The sequence below is a fragment of the Cygnus atratus genome, chromosome 2 (genome assembly GCF_013377495.2).
Source record: "Cygnus atratus isolate AKBS03 ecotype Queensland, Australia chromosome 2, CAtr_DNAZoo_HiC_assembly, whole genome shotgun sequence".
Classification (NCBI taxonomy): domain Eukaryota; kingdom Metazoa; phylum Chordata; class Aves; order Anseriformes; family Anatidae; genus Cygnus; species Cygnus atratus.
In genome coordinates this window covers 25048256-25068441 of record NC_066363.1, presented here as the reverse complement: position 1 = coordinate 25068441, position 20186 = coordinate 25048256, and the positions used below count along the sequence as shown (strand labels likewise).

At 42.8% G+C, this 20186-nt stretch overlaps 1 protein-coding gene across 2 annotated transcripts in view; it reads left to right on the top strand.

Annotated features, from left to right (window-relative positions):
- The first annotated feature begins 759 nt into the window (after positions 1–759).
- The window catches only part of CDK6 (cyclin dependent kinase 6), a 128758-nt gene continuing 109331 nt past the window's right edge, over positions 760–20186 (top strand). The window contains exons 1-2 of one of the 2 annotated variants that reach the window (XM_035545566.2): positions 760–1179; positions 3065–3556. In XM_035545566.2, the coding sequence (XP_035401459.1) occupies positions 3324–3556 (233 nt within the window). In that variant the 5' untranslated portion in view covers positions 760–1179; positions 3065–3323. Of the gene's footprint in view, positions 1305–3064; positions 3557–20186 lie in introns of both variants that reach the window. The other variant, XM_035545567.2, reaches the window with a different exon arrangement.

Sequence of the window (20186 nt, the reverse complement as noted above, 5' to 3'; positions counted from 1 at the left end):
CCCCTGCCCCGGCGTCTCCGGGGGCAAGGACCTCGCCTCGGCGGGCGGCGTTGGAGGGGGGGGTCTTCCGTGGTGTTTCCCGAAACCATTCGTGGCTGCTGCTTTCCTTCCCTAGCCCCGTGAATAAAAAATTAAAAAAATAAAAATATAAAAATATAAAAATATAAAAAATAGGGTTTTCCCCGGGGAAAAAAAAATAATAATAATAAAAAGGTTATTCTCGGGAAGGGGTGGGGGCACAAAAAAAAGCCACCGGGAAGGGTAATTCTCTCCCAGCGCCGCCGAGCCCGAGGAGCGAGAGGGAGGCACCGAGCGGTGCCGCGCAGCGCCGAGCACGGCGGGGCCGGCCCGGGACCCCCCGGGGCGCCTCGCTCGGGGCCGGGCCCGGCCGCGGCGCTCGCGGCGACCCTTGCGGTATGCGGCCGCCTTTGGCAGAGGCACATGAAGGATTTCATTGAGTGTGAAGACAGAGAGCAGAGACAGAAAGCAGAAGGAGGCGGCTGCAGCCTTTGTAGTCGGGGAGGAATGCGGAAATGTTGAAGCACTATGTCAAACTTTTTTTGAAACGGGGTCAAGTCACATTCAGCCAGCGTGGGAAAGCAAGGGAAAAAAAAAAAAAAAAAAAAAAAGTTGAGGAGAGGGGAAAGAAAAAAAAAAAAAAAAGCAAGCTGCCGCAATGCTCGCAGGCTGAGCAGAGGCCGGCAGAGCGAGCGGGGCGAGCAGCGCAGCCGGGGCACGGCAGCCCGAGGCCGGTGCCCGAGCCCCGCGGCGGGGCGGCTGCGGGCGCGTCGCAGCAGCGGCGGCGGCTCCCCGGGGGCCGCCGGCCGCGTTTATTTTTTAATTTTTTTTCTTTTTTTTTTTTTTTTTTTTCTTCGGCGTTTTCGTTTTCCCCGAGCAGCGTGGGGGCGGGAGGAGAGGGCTGGGGGACGTGTGGGAGCTGCCTTCTGCGCCAAGGTGCAGCCCGGCGGCGGCGGGAGGATGCGAGCCGAGGGCGGCCGGGCGGCGGAGCAGCAGCAGCAGCAGCAGCAGCAACACCAGCAGCAGCAGCAGGAGCAGCAGCAGCAGCAGCAGCAGCTACCTGTGTGGCCCGGGCGGCCGCTGCCGGGACCTGCCGGAGACATCGCCATGTGAAGGGGCAGACCCCGGGCCGGCTCTCCACCCCGCCTCGCTCAATGGGAGGTTTGTTTTAGGGAGGACTCACCCCCTCCCTTCCCAGCCACCCCCCTCCAACCCCCCCCCCCCAACAAGGGCTGAGGATTATTTGGGGAGCTGGTGGCGGTGGAGGCGGCCGTGGCGCACAGCAGGTAACGCCGGGCGCCCATGTGCTCCGCACAGCCGGCCCGGCGCCCCGGCCCCCACGCCGCGCCCCCCCTCGCCCCCCCACGGACGCCTCCTTTCGGGGACCGGGGGTCGCCAAACCCCCTCTCTCCCCCCCAAGGGGGCCGGTGTGGGGGGCCGGCGGGGACGGGGGGCTGCCCACCCGGGGAGCCGGGGTGTGGGGGGGGTCCCCTTGTCCCCCCCCCGAGAAGCGCAGCCCTGTCCCCCGGGGGGGGTGGGGGGGAAGCGTGGGGACGCGGCTCCCCCGCGTGTCCCCGCCGCGTGTGGGGCGGCCGCGGAGGGCGAGGTGCGTGTCGCGGCCGGGGGGTGCGGAGCAGGGGAAGGGGACGGAGGTGAGGCCGGGGGCCCCTCCGTGGGGGGGACACGAGCGGTAACTTTGCAGCGGGCTCCGCGGCCGCCCGGAGCCAGGCCCGCCGCCCCCGCGGCCACGCACACGCGCGACGCGGTGCCCGCCGCCGGGGGGCGCCTCGGGGCGGCGGCGGGGCGCGGCCGGGCCGGGGCCGGGGGCCGGGGGTCGCGGGCAGGTGTCCCCCCGCCGGGGGGCAACGCCCGGGGAGCGGGGGTGCTCCGGAGGCTGCGGGGCAGGGCACGCCGCAGGGTGCAGAGGAGGGCACGGGGGGCTGTCCTGGGTTAGTGCTCGGTGGCTTCTGAAATGTGCAAGATCGGCGTCAAGGTGAAAAAAATTAGCGAAAATAGCTGTAGGTTCAAGGTAGTGGATGCCCGGCTGAGGCGTCTGGGGGACTTTGATGCTAGCACGGTAAAATAGGGTGTAGGGGAGGGTTGCAGCCCTCAAAGTGCCGATATCAATATATTAAAAAGAGGCAAGGAATAAAGGAGAGCACTGACATGGAGCTGCTGTGAGGGGAGAGGATTTGCCCACAGTCGTGGTGTAGATGCGTGGATGAATCTGGATGCAGAGGGAAGCAGTTCTGCCCTCCCGCCTCGTGCACTAGGCAGCAGACCATGAGACCATGCTGTTCCTGAAGACCATCTTCTATCACGCACCCAGCCCCACAGCGATCAGCAAGGAACTGCCACTCGTGTGTCCCATGGCAGCAGCATCCACAGCTAAATCCCTTGCGTGATCACAAGTTTCATGAATGTACCGTAGCATACAGTGCTCGGAAACATATTAGTATCATGTTATATATGTACATATTTCTCCTCCCACGAGGCAGGAACTTGTCTCTTACAATGTCTTCATGCGGTGCCTAGCACAGCGGAGAGCAGATCAAGGCTGGAACCTCTCAGTGCTATCACTTACAATAAGTCACAGTAACATGGCACGGGATGTATTTCAAGGACTCTATGCGATGTCCAAGAAACCTTGGAGTCCCACATTCCTGCCATACGCCGCTGGACGTAGCTTGCAGTCACATGTGTGTAGGTAACTCCCCCATCCACCTCCTCCATGTCCCCCAGGGCCGCATTCAACCCTTTGCTCAGGAAAATCCCAGAGCACGTGGTTGCTCTGTGGCTATGCGTTGTAGCTTTCTGGGCAAAGCACGATAACTACCCAGCATAGTATCAGCCGTGCAGTGATGTCAGCCCCTTGGCAGCCTGGTGGTTCACATCTTCCTTTGCACCACGTTTTTTGCTGTGCATGTAGCTGTCTACTTCATTAGCTTAATTTTGTCTGTTTTTAAACCGCGTGAAGTGATGAAGTAAACTAAAGCACAACGGCAGCACGTTCTAACTCCCCTTTGTTGCTTGGTTGCTCCTCCAGATCTAACTGGCCTCACCCAGACAATGCTCCCAAAGACTGTATGATAATTTCTGGCAGCCGCAAGAGGAGGCACATCGGGGTCCGTGCAGCAGAGGAACAGGACCGGGGGGCCGAGAACTTCCTCCTGCCCACGTGGCAGGGCTACCAGGTGCGTGGCAGACCCGCAGCGCGAGCCAAGTGCTAGCCTTCAGAAAGCCAGCAGGGACGGAGGGCCGCCCCAAGGCACCCCGGGCACGGGAGGAAGAGGAGCAGCGGCAGCATGGATAAGGACAGCACAAACCTGGCTGACCAGCAGTATGAGTGTGTGGCTGAGATCGGCGAAGGAGCCTACGGGAAGGTGTTCAAAGCCCGGGACTTGAAGAACGGAGGCCGCTTCGTGGCGCTGAAGCGGGTGCGGGTGCAGACCAGCGAGGAGGGGATGCCGCTGTCCACCATCCGAGAGGTGGCAGTTCTGAGGCACCTGGAGACGTTCGAGCACCCCAACGTGGTCAGGTGAGGGAGTGGGGCATGCAGCCTGCCCAGCGGGGTCCCCGTGTCACTGTGTGTGTGAGGCGAGTTGGGGTACATACATGGACTGGGCACCAGTTTGGGTTTGTGGATGGAGCGAGCGCTCAGACGTGTACACGACGTGCGGTTTGAGGTTTCAGCAGGCCGTGGTGCTGCCTGCCAGACCTCACCTCATCCCTGTGCATTGCCTCCCACACACACAAACACCCATCTCCAGAGGCATAGGTGTGTGACTTAAGTGCTTGGGTGGATGGGCAAGGAGCCACACATACACTATTTCCTCAGGCGTGAGGGAGAATGAAAAAACGAACGACTCTTTTTGTCCCAGGTATTAGCTCTGCCAGCTGCAGCTGATCTTTAGCAGCCCTATTCATTGTCAAAATGGCAATGATTATGAGAGTGTTAGTGGATTGTGCGTTTCACCTTTCTAGATGCTTTTATGGAGGTTGTAGATTATTACATTAAAGAGACGCAAGGGCCTAAGACTTCAAGCTTTCAGGAGGCCTCACAACTGAATGCTGTTTGACTGTTAGTAATTTCACCGAGTGCTGCTGATGGTGCTACCAAGAGTGCAGAAGGACAAAAGGCAGGCCTTACTCTCAAAACAGTGACAATGACAGCAGGATTTCCCTCCTGCTGGTAGCATAACCCTGAATAAATGCCCCGTGTTCTTGGGCAGGTTCTCCCAGTGGCAAGGCTGGCCCTGCCACGAGCTCTCGCCTTGCTGTAGCTGGAAACCTCCAGCAGCCAGTTTGGTCAATAACCATTATTCTGGCTGGCACCTAGTGATGCCAGGGGCATAAATTTCAAAAGTGGGTGCATCCAAGTGTGGGCAACATATCACATCTGGTCACTGAATCAGGTGACTTGGTTTACAGAGGAGCACACCCAATCTCCTTTCTTGGCAATAGAGATAATTGAGAGTTCCTAAAATCTCTGAAATCCAGTTCAATAATTTTGGTGAGTAAGTATGGATTTAGGTGCCCAGGTTTAGACATTTACATACTTGAAAATCATAAGCCTTTGTTTGGGAATAATTGGCTTTTGCCCCAAGTCGCATTTCGGACACAAGGGCTCGGGATGTGATGTGTCGGGGTGTTTGGGACACTGGCTGCACACCTACTTCCACAAACAAGCAGGGGAATGTAAGAAGCAGTTTCAAACACTCTTCTGAAACAGGAGGAATGCTATTTTAAAAGTCACCTCTGTTGTGCATATTTTTAATCTGTAGAGCAGATGAAGCTCTGAGTAGCACTTTGGAGTGGTTGAAATCGTGTCCTTGTAATGAGAGATTATTTGAAAATACTTGAATGCCTCAGTTCCATTACAGAAGATGGTAGAAGAGTTTGTAATCTACTGAGATTAAAGGTATATTTTTATGTTATGTAAATATATTCAGAGAAGGAAATACTGTAAATGAAGATCTGCAGTTTTATGCAGCTGACCTAGCGGTACTAAATGTCGGAACATATTTTGCTCACAAAAATGTTCATTGTTTGTGCATGCAGTCTGGAAACTGGTATCGTGGCCAGGTTAGTAAGTAAAAATAATGGCAAATGCATTGTCTGCATACTGGATTAGAAGGTACAACATTTTCAGAGCACTGGGATAGCCACACAAATATTTGAGGTCAGATTTTTTGCGAAGGGGACATCTAGCTATCTTCTGAATTTTACAGGCAAGTAGCCCGAGACAAATGAGTGAGCAATGCAAATCTCATGTCAAATCTGTTATCTCTGAGTAAGGCGTGTGTGATCCATGAGTCGTTCAATGCAAACCAACAGTCATTCTGTGAGTCAAAATTTAGACACACTGCATGCAGTTGAGCTGCATATGACCTGTGCTGCTGAGCAAGCGTGGTTGTGGTGCTCTGGCATCAGCTGACAGCAGCAGCAGAAGCCACAGGCCACGTCTTGTCATGCCCAATGCAGATGGTAGGGTTGGGCTAGCCAGGGAAGACCATAAGGAGTTCAGCCCAGCGCTGTTCTGTCTGCATGAAGTGGTGCTGAACGTGAAGAACAGTTTGGGAAGGAGAAGACCCAGCACTTGCTAGGTAAAGATGTAGATCCATGGTTTTGTTGGTCACGGAGCCTCGACACAGGACCAGCTGAGTGACTGCAGCCTGGGATTGGCATGGCAGCCTTAGAGTCCCTTCCTTTAAAATCCTGAGTAGTGCTTAGTGTCAAAACTGGTTTCTAGTGCTTGGCACTGGGGATGGAAAAGAATTTTCTCCATAAAGTAGAAATGTCTAAATAGCATAGAATAATTTTAAACAAAATATTTATCATATTTTTCCATGCTACTTCTTGCTAATTATGAGAGGTTTTGTTCCTCGTCCCTTCTATCCAAGTCTCTTGTTTCCATATTCATACCATGTGGTGATGCATTTGTCACAGCACAGTTGCTTTTACAGGAATTAGATAATGAAGTTAGATAAGACTTGATGGCAGAATAAAGCAGAAGGAGGTGCGAGATGAGAAGTGAAAGGAAGTCTAATCTTCAGCAGAAAAGTGATGGTAGTCTAAGTCTCTGGACTGTTAACTGTAAAGTGAATAGGGCCTGGTGGACTGACCAAAATTTTTGAAAGACTGTCAAAAATAGCATACAGAAAGGCATGGGAAAAATATAGTAAAAAGGATGATCGCTTTGCACTTAAAATATTCTCCTGTTCACATTTGCCCTTGTGGAAAGGTCAGGACACCTTAGGCTATTCCATTTACCTTCACAAAACAAAGCAAAAAATAGCCAGTCTTCAAGAGTAAAAGGTTGTGTGAATTGTTGTAAAATGGGGAATGTTGCATGAAATGTCCCTACTAACCAGGAGAATGATTAAGGTGCTCCTCTAGCTCACCTTTCAGATGGGAAGATGTAATGCTTTATTAAAACCTTACTGTATACAGTAGTTAAGTCTGGCAAAAATTGGTCCGGCGCTTATGTAGCTTAGTTCTGTTCTGTTTGGGAAGAAATGAAATATACGTAGACAAAGGACAGGCTTTGCCAGGAATAAATGACATATTAGATTCAGGAAATTCCTGTGTGTAAAACTGGGAGTATTCCCTGCTGTAATATATCTGTAGATTTTTTTCTTGTGATTATATTGCTAAATCCAGTAATATATTGTGTTCGTTTTATATCTCTCCTGCTGGTAATCAGATGAATAATTTTCCCCTAATGTTAATCATTCATCAAACCATGAATTTGCACCCTAGGAAGGTGATATACAAGACAGAATACTGTAATTCTTGCAGTGCTCATTTTCTAACACACGCACACACATATATTTAACAGTTTTAACAGTTTTAAACCATAAGCAAATAGAGCAAACCTGCAAAGCTGTATGGTTTTTGCTCCTCGGTTATTTTATTATTTTTTTTGATAAATCTAACTTGGTATTTCTGTGGGTTAGTAAGTCTTCTATTTCAAAACAACCAAAACTATATTGAATATAGTCTATTAGAATATAATCTAATCTGGTCTGTTATGTCAAAGATAAGTGTCAGAAATCTTGCCATTCAGGATCGCAATTGCCATATAATAAGGAAGGAATTCAAAATCTTATTTCTCTCCTTTCTGTTACCTTGCAGAATAGGTGGCCCAGATAATTGATTTATGTTCAACAGAATGATCCACCTAGCTGGGACTGTAACTCCATTCCTCAGACTTTTTGGTACATGGATAAGTGTGTGGGAAACCCGATAGTTATGAGTAATTGGACAATTATCCCGTGTTCAAATTTTTATGTTGTTTTACATCCAATGAAATATAAATGACAGTGTAGACAGCACTCTGTGGTGCAGCAATACCATCATGTTGCTTTTTCTTGACGTTTGCAGTCCATGGTCCGTGCCTCTTACCTCTTGGTTTGCACTTGAGTGCTTTATGGAGCCCATCGGCTGCTTCCCTTGGCAAGGACACATGAGCATGGAGGGACGAGGCTGGTGCATGCCTGACACCCCCATCCCTGTTTGCCCAGATGTAAAGACCATCACTTGACCTTGCTCAATGTTCCCAGAAGTGTGCAATGGCTTGGTGCTTAAAATTGCATGATACTAATATAGGAGGTGTCTTTTTCATAACAGTGTCTTAAAATTCCCCATCTAACCTGATGCAGAGAGCATTCAGAACGTACCTGAAAGAAGTCATCTGTGCATAGCCAAGCTTTTGCAAGGCAATTTGAACTTGTAGTTGTTTTGCTTGTTTTGTTTGTCAAACTGAAATCATACCGGAACATACAGTGGGAGAGGAATTTCAAAATTCAGTAGTTAATTTTGTTTCTTTTTGCAGTCTGTGGTAATGCTGGTATTGGCTGCTGGCTTTATTACTGTGCTGTTAAGAAGTTGAAAGGATGATATTCTCAAAATCATTGAGATGTTTCATCCCCTGAAGTGTAATATTTCTATTTTAGGCGATGTTTGTCTCCAGTGAATTCTGCTTCCTTCCTTACTTCCTTTTTCTGCCAAGCTAATGTTAAACTTTTAGTGTATGACATCATTCCTACAGATCAACAGCATGCAATACAATTTATTTTTGTGTAGCACCACTCCTATGGCATCTGACAGGCCCAAGGATAGAAAGAAGTGGATACCTTCACATTGCTAAGTACAGGGTTTATGTTGCATGCAGGAAGAGTAAAATAAGATGCAGAGATGGGGTGAAGCAAAAGAAACAGAACTGGAAACTTAGAAATTGCCAAGGTTAAAGGAATTAATGCAGCAGATTAGTCTCAACTGAGGTGGATGAGTAATGGGGAGGAAAAACTGAATGAGCCTCAGTTCAGTTTTAGACTAACACAAACAGGATGGTCTTCAAGGCGAGATGAGAAGACGGGAAATGCCTTGGCGAGAGAGAGACATTTCCAGGCTAGAGAGCAGCCGGAGATGTCCCTGCACTGTCCTGTCCCAGCGAGGAGGACACCGCGACAGTGCTGGAGACAGAGGGACAGCTCACCCGGGGAAAGGGCTTCTCCGATGGCAAGAGGGCAAGGGGAACAATGTGGCTGATACTGAACAGGGTTTGACAGGAGGTAGGATTTGGAGAAGTTTCTTAAATTGGCAGAGGACATTGTGAAACGGCTGCGCATGAATGCTGGCCTGTCATCTGTTTGCAGCCCTACAGTACACAGAATAAGGGAAAATCAGTGATATTCTTCCTGTCTATATGAATTGTTTATTAGTAATGGATGTGATGATTTAGTTTGAACACATGGCCTTACAGAAACAGGACAAGATAAGAGTATGTCAGGAAGGAAGGGTTGAATATGGAAGAGCCTTTTAAGCCTTAGGAAATTCTCTGGAGTGAATACAAGCTTTCTTCAAAAAGTATTTTATCTTACTCTGAATCTAAGCTTTTTATAAAAAACATGTTTCCAGTCTTTGTGTGAGTAAATGTTAGTCATTTTAGATCATCTACAGCGCTCCCTTCCTTCTCTAAATCAGTGGAGGGTTGTATCTGTAATGTTCCTGGAGACCTAGTATTGCTGGGTCCTGCCCAGGATGAAAAACCATCGCACCTCACCAAAACCACTGCTGGTGCCAGCCTGCTATCGCCAGATAGAGGCATCCATCCCCTGGGTTCCTGGAGTGGGGTCCAGGAGTCAGTGCTGGCCACAACAGGGGCCAGGTCGATTGCCTGGGACTTTCAGGTTTGTGTCGTGATACCCTGGTGCCTGCTGAAATGTGGAAGAGGGTGCAAGTAGTGAGCTCTTTCCCGAAGTTTGAAGGAGAGTAGGCTGTCGGCTGTGACTTAGCAAAGTACCAAGTGAGTCACTCAGGTACTCCCAGTGGGATTTAAGTAATTGTTCAAAGTTTAACAGATACGTAAGTACACTATCAAATAGAAAAAGATATGATATTAAATATGCACTGATTATTAAAATGCTTTTCTGGATAGAGTTCAGGCACAAAGCAGTGACTGGGACAGTATACGTAAAAATACAAGTCATAGCTATTGATTCTTCTTCATGTACTGCATTATTTCTAGAGATTTTTTTTTCTCTTGGAAGTTAAAAAAAGTCATGCAGAATAAATAACATAATTATCCTGAAACAGCAGAGATGTTTTGTACAGCAACATGAATATGGCATCAAGTGCTTAAGTTATTTGTCTTTGAGTTGCTTAGTAATTCTTAGTTGACTTAATTCTGCTCTGAAGTTTTAAAATTGTTTTACAAAACTTCATAACTCAAAGTAACATAGAAGTTGCTGTACCTTCCAAAACATTGCAGCAGTATATTAGAGCATTTGGATTTTACGCTGTGTATGAAATCTAGTTGTTTTCCAGTTTTGCTGAACAAGTGGATTCTTAATGATCTAACAAATGATCATAAAATAACTGTGACTGTACACAAAAGTCACCAAGCTACATGTTTTCATTCAAAATAGAGGAAATTTCTCCTCCTATATCAGTTCTACATGTATTTTTCATATATTCTGAAAAAAATATTTTAAGTTGCAAATGCATTTAACAGCTCTATCTTTAAACTCTAAAGCATGTTACTAATAAGCAAGCTGCTTTGGAATTTTCCAAGGGGTGTGACATAACAGACTTTGATGTTTTCCATTTGGGAAACCTCTCTCGGGAGGGTTTAGATGAGAAGGTCATCAAAGAGTGGAAATGTGACAGTAGACTTCCATAACTGTTTCAAAATACCGATTGCATGCAAACTTTTGTATTAATTTTCCTGTTTATTTATTTACCCATATCCTTGGAAAATTTGTTCCATCCTTAGAAAATGTTCACAAGGAAATATTCCTTTAAATAATCTTTTTAAAATCAGGCCTTAAAATTTTAACAAGTCAGCTATAGGCAGAATGAAGAAGGTACTATATGAGTAATAAGAAACTCTTCTATATGATGCTTCAGACGTATTTTTAGGGTTTTAGAACAAGATAGATCTCTACACTAAGAAGCATCTTACATAATTTTAGGACCAGGTGATGTTTTCAGATACGTAAATACAGAGTGTACTGGAATATGCCAATTTGCTGGTATTAGTAGAGTTGCCTTGGGGTAGATTTCCCATGACACACCTAGAAAACAATTTACAAACAGCAAAATGTCACATACTGTTTTAAAAGCATTCGTATGAACACTGATATCACTCTGAATGATCATTAACAGGTAACTGATCTTCTCTAAGCAAAACAAAATAAAAAATAATTCAGATATGAATTGATCTTTGCAGGAATTTCCCATATTTAGTGACTGAAAACTCAGTTCTAACAAAGATGAATCATACTGAGTTTAAATGAAACCTATCAAGTTTGGGCTTTTGCAACATTAGTCAGTACAAAATGTTACGTGTTGTGATAGAGACAGAGAAAGGAAGTGAGAAATAGGATGGAAAAGTCTATGTGGTGTTTTTTCTCTCTCATGTGAAGCTTTGGCTAGGCATTTAATATCTCTTTGAAGCATGGTCACTACAATAAATCACCGAAGGTGGCAGTTGCTGTTTAACAATTTCAGAGAATTCCCTTCTCTCTGAAATCAATTAATTATAAACTGGAAATTTCAGTACTTTGTTCATTGTTTCTCAAGTGAGCATATTTCTGGGAGCTTTCTGTGAATGTAATTCCTAGCTGCACTGATGCTTTTGTTTCTCTTCATCTGTGGAGCCAGCGCTCTACTGTAAGGATAGAATTCTATCACTATTTTTTTTTTCACATTTGATGTGGTATTTTGCATACAGCTGCAGAGTAGACAGTTACCTTTGAAAAGAACATTTGGCTGGTTTAATTTGATTAGAGCAAACCACCTCAATCATTTCTGAACTAAGACCGTTTTTATTTTAACTTGGCAGTAGGACTTGGGAATGTACTGGCGGTACTTAGATGTTTGGGGGAGTACCAGTTTGGATACACAGCTAACACTGAAATGAAACAAACCTAGAGGGCTTTGCCCACTCTGCCCCTTCCCCATGAAAAAGGAGGGTTGTGCAGCCAGTGAATATTGCATTTAACATTTACTTATTATGACAAAGGATTTTGAATGTTTCTACAGAAATTGAAAATCTTTAGCTGGCTAGAATGCATAGTCGTACATTTAAAAATAAAATAAAATAAAATAAAATAAACAACACGTGATATTAAAAACAGATATAGGATATGAAAGTCTTCTATTTACAGCAAACTTAAGAATCCCTAGCAACAGTATTCTGAGTAAAGCTATAATAAAATCCAACATGCAAAATATGGTGGATTTCTCATAGCTAAATAGTATTGCTTCTGTTAAATCTTAACAAGATTCCTCCTGTCTGTCATTCTTCGGGCTTTGGGTTTTACTCATCTCATGATAAAAATACATTGTGATATTTTTTGTGTGTGTGCATGTTGCATGTTAAAGATTAAATTAGATTATTCAGACTTACAGTATTCTGTATTATATGTGATTTTTTGCTTTTCAGTTGCCCTCAGTGGTGATCAAATCATTTTCCTAGAAAAACCCTTGTGGCTGTCTAGGATATCAATGTGTCTCATAAGAAATGACAGCCCTTTAATAAATTATAGCTGGATGGCATTCTCCAGAAAAGAGGATTCTGATCTTTAAGTGCTCTGACTAAGCAGTAGTAGATCATCATATACAGAATATGTTAATCAGAAGCTTACAGTTAAAGGAACATTCTCAGGTTATTCTTGTGTTTATGTTCTGAAAAAAAAAAGTACATAGTTAAATGTTCATCCATGTGAGCAGCCTAATGTTCAGTAGCAATGGAAGAATTGCATCCACATCTTACAGCCAACTCAAAAAGGCAGTTATAAATTTCTGCAGGTGAAGTTAATTTATACTAGCTCTGGTTGTTCAAATGATAAATTCCTAATGCTAAGATGAACAAATATATATTAGGACAGGAAGTCTGTGCAGAGGTGTCCCACCAAGTATGCACATTTGAGACTTTACTGATCAGATTTTAGAAGTCAGAACTATGGATTTTATCAAACTGTCCTTGGGTATAAAAAGAATTGTTTCATTAGGAGTTTTTTTCACTTATACAGGCTCAGAGAGTTTCTCTTGATCTGTTTCACTCCTCCCAGTGACATTCCCTTTGAGGACCACAGACAATTTCCTCTGCCTTTGTATGTACATTTTGAAATACTTGATTCCTACCTCTGTATGGTCACCTGAGCAATTTTTACAATGTTGCACTTAGACCAGAACTCCAGGTTACATTGCAGATACAGTCATTTAAATGCTATGTACATTTCCTTACTTCAAGAGGAAATGCTTCTCTATCTACAATTGTCTGCTTTCTGATTGCTGTACATTGCATTGAAAGTTTATGTCTAGCTTGTTACTAGCTAGCACAGCACCAGAGCCTTTAATATTGATTTCTGTGTTTCTTCCAGACAGTGAAAGTTAAAGCCCTGCGTTATTTTTCTCATCTAGGAAGTAGGTCATAAAGTGAATCTTATTTTGCTAATTTTATCTAGCATCGCACTTTGTTTACATTTGTCATCTTTATGACATAGAGGTTGAGCAGCATCTGCAATTTTAATTAGTGTGTTGTTTATCCTTAGATAACCTTCTAGATCAATAATGGAGATAGGCCTACCCACCAATCTTTGTGGTTTCCTCTTAGACATCTCTAATCAATTTGTTGCCTTACTGTTTGTCTCTGCCTTATGTAAACTGCTGAGCAACAAGTTTTGTTCAAAGCAATACTACCCATAACTCGATGGGTTTGAATCAATGACTCTAGTCTGTAAATCGATATTAAATGTCTCATTAGGCTCGGCATTCTTGGAAGGGCCTGGACAAGTCAGTACTTCTTGAGAAATGAATACCTGTATTTCTTCGTTGCACTGAGTCTCATTCATCACATTGCCTTTATGTTTGTAACTTCATTTAAAAAAAGGTAGAGAGTTGACTGGCACTATTTATGTCTGTGCTGCTTATTGTTCGTTTTGTCTCTCCTTGTTTTTTAACGCTTTTTAATTTTCTTAGGTCCAGTTAAAACATCTATTAGGGACATCAGTTAACCAAAAGCAAAGCTTTATGTACTAGTGAAAAAATACGAATTCCAAGAACTTGGAATTGAACTGTAGGAGAGCCAACAGACCAGAGCAGTACAATAGCAGGAGAGTTGCACAGGACAGTCAGGTAACCTATTTGATTGAAAATGAAAGTATTTGTGGCTAAAGATAAAATCCAGATAGGTGAATAACACTGATGAGGGAGTCTCTTTAAAAGACATTTTAAGTATAATAGAATGTCCCAGACCAATAGGGTACTGCGATGTTTGTAAGAAAATACATATCGAAGACTGTTTGGTTTCCAGTAACCCAAAGTTCAGAGTGGACAAGTTAGTTCTACAGAAACAAAACTTAAGTCATAAGGAGCAAATGTAAATGTCCTCTAGATCAGTGAAAGAATGTTGAGCCCATAATTCTTGAAGAAGTTTAAGTTTATTAAAGCAGTAATAAAGGACAATTTCAATGACTGTTCATAATAAAATGAACAAACAGGACAAGGTTTAAAGACAAAACTCACAAACTCCTTCAATGAAGCAGCTGTTCCTGGAGTACAAGGAAGAGAACACTCACTGTGTAGTCTGAAGCAACTTACAATAATTGGTTTAAGAAATTCTTATAGTCAAGGCAGAAAGTCACAGGAGCAACAATAATTAAATCTGATATTCTGGGGACAGGAATGGTTCCCAAACTTGTTATAGTACCAATAGACTTCAGAACAGAGAGATTAAGAAACAGAAGGTAAGCAGAAATCCAACAGTTGAGAGAAAGGGTATGAAAATGCATGGATTTTGCATGGCAGGTACTTAAATAAAGATCTGTAGCTGCACATTTTGTCAGTTAGGACATTTACCTCTCCCTGGTGTGATGCTCTGTGCAGCTACTGGAAATCCTAGCTACTGCTTTGGATCTGTAGCCTCTTCTGGGTGCTACCGAGACACTTTAAACATAGATGTAACTCTTTGGTTCTTCTGGTGGTTCTGCAAAGGGGTGGGTGGTATTGAAGGGAGGAACCAAACTTTCTCCTTCCTTTTCATGTCTCTGCTCCAGTATATCATGTTGGAGACACACAAGGTACACATAGCCACAAATTAAAAAAAAAAAAATAGAACAGGAAAGCATGGTAAGAATTGTGAGCATACGTCTAACTTTAACCATCCAAATATTAAACGCATACTCCAACCTAGTCATGCATATTATCTCCGTGGTGAGTGCAGAGAGTGAATGTGCTTTCTGAGAGTAATTCATCCCACTCAGCCTCTGTACCTAACCTGGAGCAGAATGAATTGCTGTCTGGAAACTCTTTGCTCTCTCATGTTGACCACAGAGTCCAGGTGACTCACGCAGAGTGGACACCAACTGGAGCCTGCTGAAGCTACATGAGATACGTGACAGTCAAAAGTTTGAAGGTGGAAAGTGGAAACACGGGCAGGGATTTTGTACAGCAAATAAGAGAATTTACAAAAACAAATAGGAAATTGTTTTGTGGGTGGGGGATCAAAAATCTAGCATTGAAATCAGAGGACACTTGAACTGTCAAATTAGAGGAGAAATAAGAAGCAAGTATTACAGGGGACCTTAATTTTTTACTGAAGTCTGGTATATGTATTGTTGATAAGGGTTTGCACAGGATGCTTTTTTATCAGTTAACAAAAATGATGTACTTCTAATAATAGAGGTTAGTTTTCTGTGAAATGTACTGACTTCAGACAATCTGCTTCTAGTTTGATCTTGGCATCAAAGTACTAAAGGGAACAGGATGTAGCTGGAATGGGTCATCATTGCCTGGTTACCTTGTACACAACTTTAAGCTCCAAGAGAAGCCATTTTGGTCAAAAGCTGTTAATCTCTTACAAGAGGAAGAGTAGCTGAAGATGTGTGTTGGAATAATCCAGCCCACAAGTGGCTTGTGGCATGTTTCAGAGTCTTCTCAGATACAATTTTTCTTGCTTGTTTTTCTCATTTTCCTCTTTCTCACTCTGCCGTATTGGTCTGGTATGGGATTTGCCACTAAGTGGGCTAATTACCTCATTATTAATAACATTCTGATGCTACACATAATTTTCCTTCATAATTACTTCAAATTCCTTTTGAGCAAATTACGTGATTGTACAATTGCAAGTAGTTGAAAAATTCTGGTGTTTAACCTGTATTACACTCTAAATTATCCAAGACCTTTCTTGGGTTCTTGGAAAGCAGTAATACTATACCTTTATCTCTTGGAATAGTTTTTTGGAATTTCAAGTTTTATTTTTCCATAAACCTAAAACACACCAGCCCACATTGCTAGGTAATAGCTTGCAAAATTAAGATCAGCCTATTACGCTAACAGATTCTGCTTCCATGTTTTTGACCAGGTAAAAATGTTTTCTGTCAAGTGCCTGTTGGAGCTAGTTCTTTTATGGCTTGAGTCACAAAGCTTGAAAACAGATTTATTTATTTTTTATTATGGAACCGCTAAGACAAAGTAATTGTCCTTATTTATAAGCTGCTCTGTTAAGCTGTTTGGTTACGTGTAATCGCATATGTGTGTATATGTGGCAAAGAAATACCATGAAAAATTCTACTGCATTTTTACCAGGAAGTTCAGAATTATTATTTTGTAACATGGATGAGGATTGTTAGACATGTAGAACTGCAGTTAGTTTTAAATCTGTGCCTTAAAAATGTCTGAGAAGTTTTCTTTTTTGAAGTTAAAAGAAAAAATTGAAAGGGAATGACGGCAAGCCAGACAACAAATCATCCCAAAAGCTAATTGTTTTTAAAAAGTTACATGACATTGAAAATTGAAACTTGGAACTAAAGTGCTGTCTTGCTCCTAAGCATAATAAAATAGTAGATTTTATTAAATGTATTCTGGAAAGTGTAAATAAAAATTATAGAGCCTGATGTGAGTGGCAAAGAGCCCAGGCAATATCCAAAAGAGTAAACATGTAATGGCTTAACCTAACTGGGGCACAGTCCACTCCAGCAAGCAACTGAGCAGGGGATGTCAATATTTAAAAGCAGCAGAACTAATTTTTGAAACAGATGGCTTTTTTTTCCTCCTGTGTGCAGTACAAATGTATTTCTTAGATTTTAGGTAGTATTTTGATGGTGGGATTATGTGTCTCATTTTAATATTGATCCTTTTATTATTTTTTAAATTCTTATAAATATACATCCACTTTGATCGCTCATCTTTCAAGTATGAAAATGCCAGCTTTAAATGGCATTATTTACTCAGTTGCAGAACTCATTTATCCCAGAATACAGCATTTATACAAAAATATTGCAGTATTATCTTTTCAGCTTTTTAATGGAGGTTCTCTTTAAAAAGACTGTTGAGCTTTTGAAATAGGTTAATTGCAATTTGCTGAATGGGCATGATTATGGCTTTTCTATCATACTGATCACCAACATTTTCACAAGCCTAAAAAAGTCTTCTTTTACAAGGCTTTGGAAAATAAGCCTAAATAAGGCTAATTTTAATAAAAAATAAGCCTTTGGAAAATAAGCCTAAATTTACATCACCTTTCTGTCTTCTGGAGTGAAACAGGGAGAACGCACAGCGTGTAGATCAGTAGCCATATATCGTACAGGCATTCAAAGAAATGGAGACTACCGTGTCTTCCTGGGTTTAGCAACAAAAATGGTCTACTGTGTATATTTCTTCCAAATGGCCTTCAGTGGCAAATATTTCTCAGTGAAATATTTTTGTAATACAGACAGAGATTTTTATTTCAGGATATATAGATACCAGTTGTGATGTTTTAAACCCAAGAAATGCCTACATGAAAAGTAGGTAAAACAGAGATTTTGACTTCTCTTCCCAGAAAGTCACATCAATTCTGTGATAACTCAGAAAGCAGCTGAATGGGCCTTTATAAAAAAATATGAACTAAGTCACTTCTAAGTGGAGACAGCTGGGGTCTATTTAATATCCTGTGTAAAATGGTCGGGTCAACTTCCTGGAATAACTTAGGAGTTTTATTTCATGAATATCCCAGTGCTGCAGGAACCTGGGGTGGCAGTGAGGCTCTTGAACTGAAATGTACCTCAAGGAAAAGCTCTGTGGCCATAGCTGTGTATTTTGTATGGGATGGCAAGAAGCGTTTGGGAACCTGTTGTGTCGGTGCATAAGTGTCTGTCGTGGGTGCTCATTAATGCAGGCAACTGGTCTCAGGTTTTTCTTCCAATCCTATATTTTTATGATTTAGGCATTAGAATACTAGTTGAAAAGCATCGTGAAGTGACACTGGACAGGAAGTCCAGGGATTCACAAATATCCTGATGGCCCTAAGTACCTAGGTTATTCTGTAATTTGGGATGCTGGCTCCTAAATCATTTAAATTATCTTGACAGTTTCACAATGTCTTTTTTCCCTTTGCAATTAATCCAGCCATATCCTTGCTATCTAAGACTGTGCATTTCCTTAGTGTGTTCCCTGTATCTGTTCAATTTAACCACTCTGGACTCCTTAAGTTTCTAATCTAATATTATTTTGTAGATCCTGCTATCCCATTGTATAAGCATGAAAAGATATTAGTCTTTGTAGACCAGTGCTGCTGGTAAGTGTTCACTCCCACCCTCCAAAAGTGGCACAATATAGCAATTGATATAACACAGCCCAGTGGCAACTTAATTATAAACCTCCGGTGCACTAAGTATGAAAATTCCTGATAAAAACTGTACAAAAAGACAATATGTCCAGTATGGTTAGATACACCTCACAGCATGAAAATTTGGCCTTTCCTTGACTGCATATTTAAATAGAAGATAAATGGAAGCTTTAAATAAGAGATAAGAGAGAGATAGGAGCACACTATTAAGAGGGAGAGGATGAAGTCCTAACATGATGATTAGCTGATTTACTTCAGTTGGATAGAGATGGGAATTGTAATATATATACATATATATAGTCAGTGAAATAGGCCAGCTGACCAAGACCAGAAAAGGCTTTTGTAGACTGTGCTGGGGGTACCTGTGTGGTGTGTAATGGTGCCAGTTTGGTCACCTGTAGCAAGGCTCAGGACCATTGGTTGTGGTGCAAGCTTCTGTGCTGGTTCAGAGAACAGAGGTAAATTTGATGGTCTAGGGCTTGGGCGTGAGGTAGAGAAAATAATGAGGAGCAGGAGGTTCTTCCTTTAGCCCTCCTTGTCTCTCAATATCTGCTTACAGTCTCTTGACTTATTTTTGGCCTAAAAATAATTATGTGAACAAAACAATTTGTATAGGGGCTGGAAATGGTCAGAACAGTTTCCATCAATCGCAGTATTTTTCTGAAGTGGAAAAGGACAGATCGTGTAGGGAACGGTGTAGAGCAGGACAGAGCCGAAGGGATAATTTTCAGCAAATTAAAGCTCGGCAGTTTTGACGGACTTGCTTTATGATCATAAGTAATCCATGTCCACTCGTTTTCGAGTCCACGCAGCATTTGCAGGCAGATGTGAGGCAGCCCTGCCTCCTTCCCCAGCAGATGCCTACTTGCTCTGCCTGCGTGTTGAGCCAGCTGGAAGCTGCGTAGCCATGTTAGCTCTGCCGAGCCTCAGCCATTACGCTCTGCTGTCCTCACGTCTTCCTGAGCTCAGCCCGAGCTGACACGGGCTGTATGGACGATGCAGAGCACACTCTTGTTTGCTTGCAGAAGTTACGTAGATGTGTCTTGTTTTCAACTGCCGAGATGTAAAAATGTTTTAGTGCTCCGGGAACCAGACCTTGTTTTGCAAGATTTATTATAGCTTGCTCGTTCCTTTCAGAAATGTGAAAGACATGTTGTTGCAAAACAACCAAAATATAGTTTTGTCATGTATTTACATCTGACATACACCATCATTTACAAAATGCTGAATTTATTTCAAAACTCTCCATGCATTAAAGTGTAAACCCTAATCTCATGCTGCTAAAAGACGCCCCAAAAGAAATAGTTGCCTTTGCCCCGAAGTAATAAAACAGTCAAATAAAATTTATTGCCAGCTCAAAATGCTACTAACACCTCATTTTCATTGCCAAACTCTGCAAATAATCTTTAATTTGTTTTCTTTTACATATGTGTGCAAGAGCTTAAAGGAAATACTTAAAAAGCTGTATGGTCTGTAGAATACTTCACTCAGCGTGCATTAATCTTTAAATGACTGGCTCACAGGATCATGTAAACTGGATGCTAAAGGAGGAAACGTTTACTAGACAACTACCTGGGGAACTGGAGGAGAAAAGCACCTGAGAATCTTACAATTATGGATATTTGTAGTTTTCTTTGCATGTGTTATGAATTAATTTTAGAATAAGACGGCTTATTAGAGGAAATGGCATGACAGCCAAGGAGCCTGTATAGCCGCGTGTGTATAGACTGTGCATAAGTGGGATGCAAACCTCTCTAAGGAACAGAGCAGCCGTGAAGCCCACACTTTTAAAAACCTAGTAAGATGCAGCACCTCAAATTCTGGTGAAATGTGTAAGGAATTTGCATGCTAATGGAAATGAGGATCCCTTTTTATGTATCAAGTGTTTAAGAGCAATTGCCTCCTGGCTAAATTTATTAAGCCAGAAAAATCTTGTAAAATTTCTATTGAAGATTTATTAGTCCCATTTGTTTCTTTTCTGTACAACATGAATATTAAACTCAATCCTGCAAGTTTGTCACAGGTGAAACTCCCTTTCAAATTAAAGGAA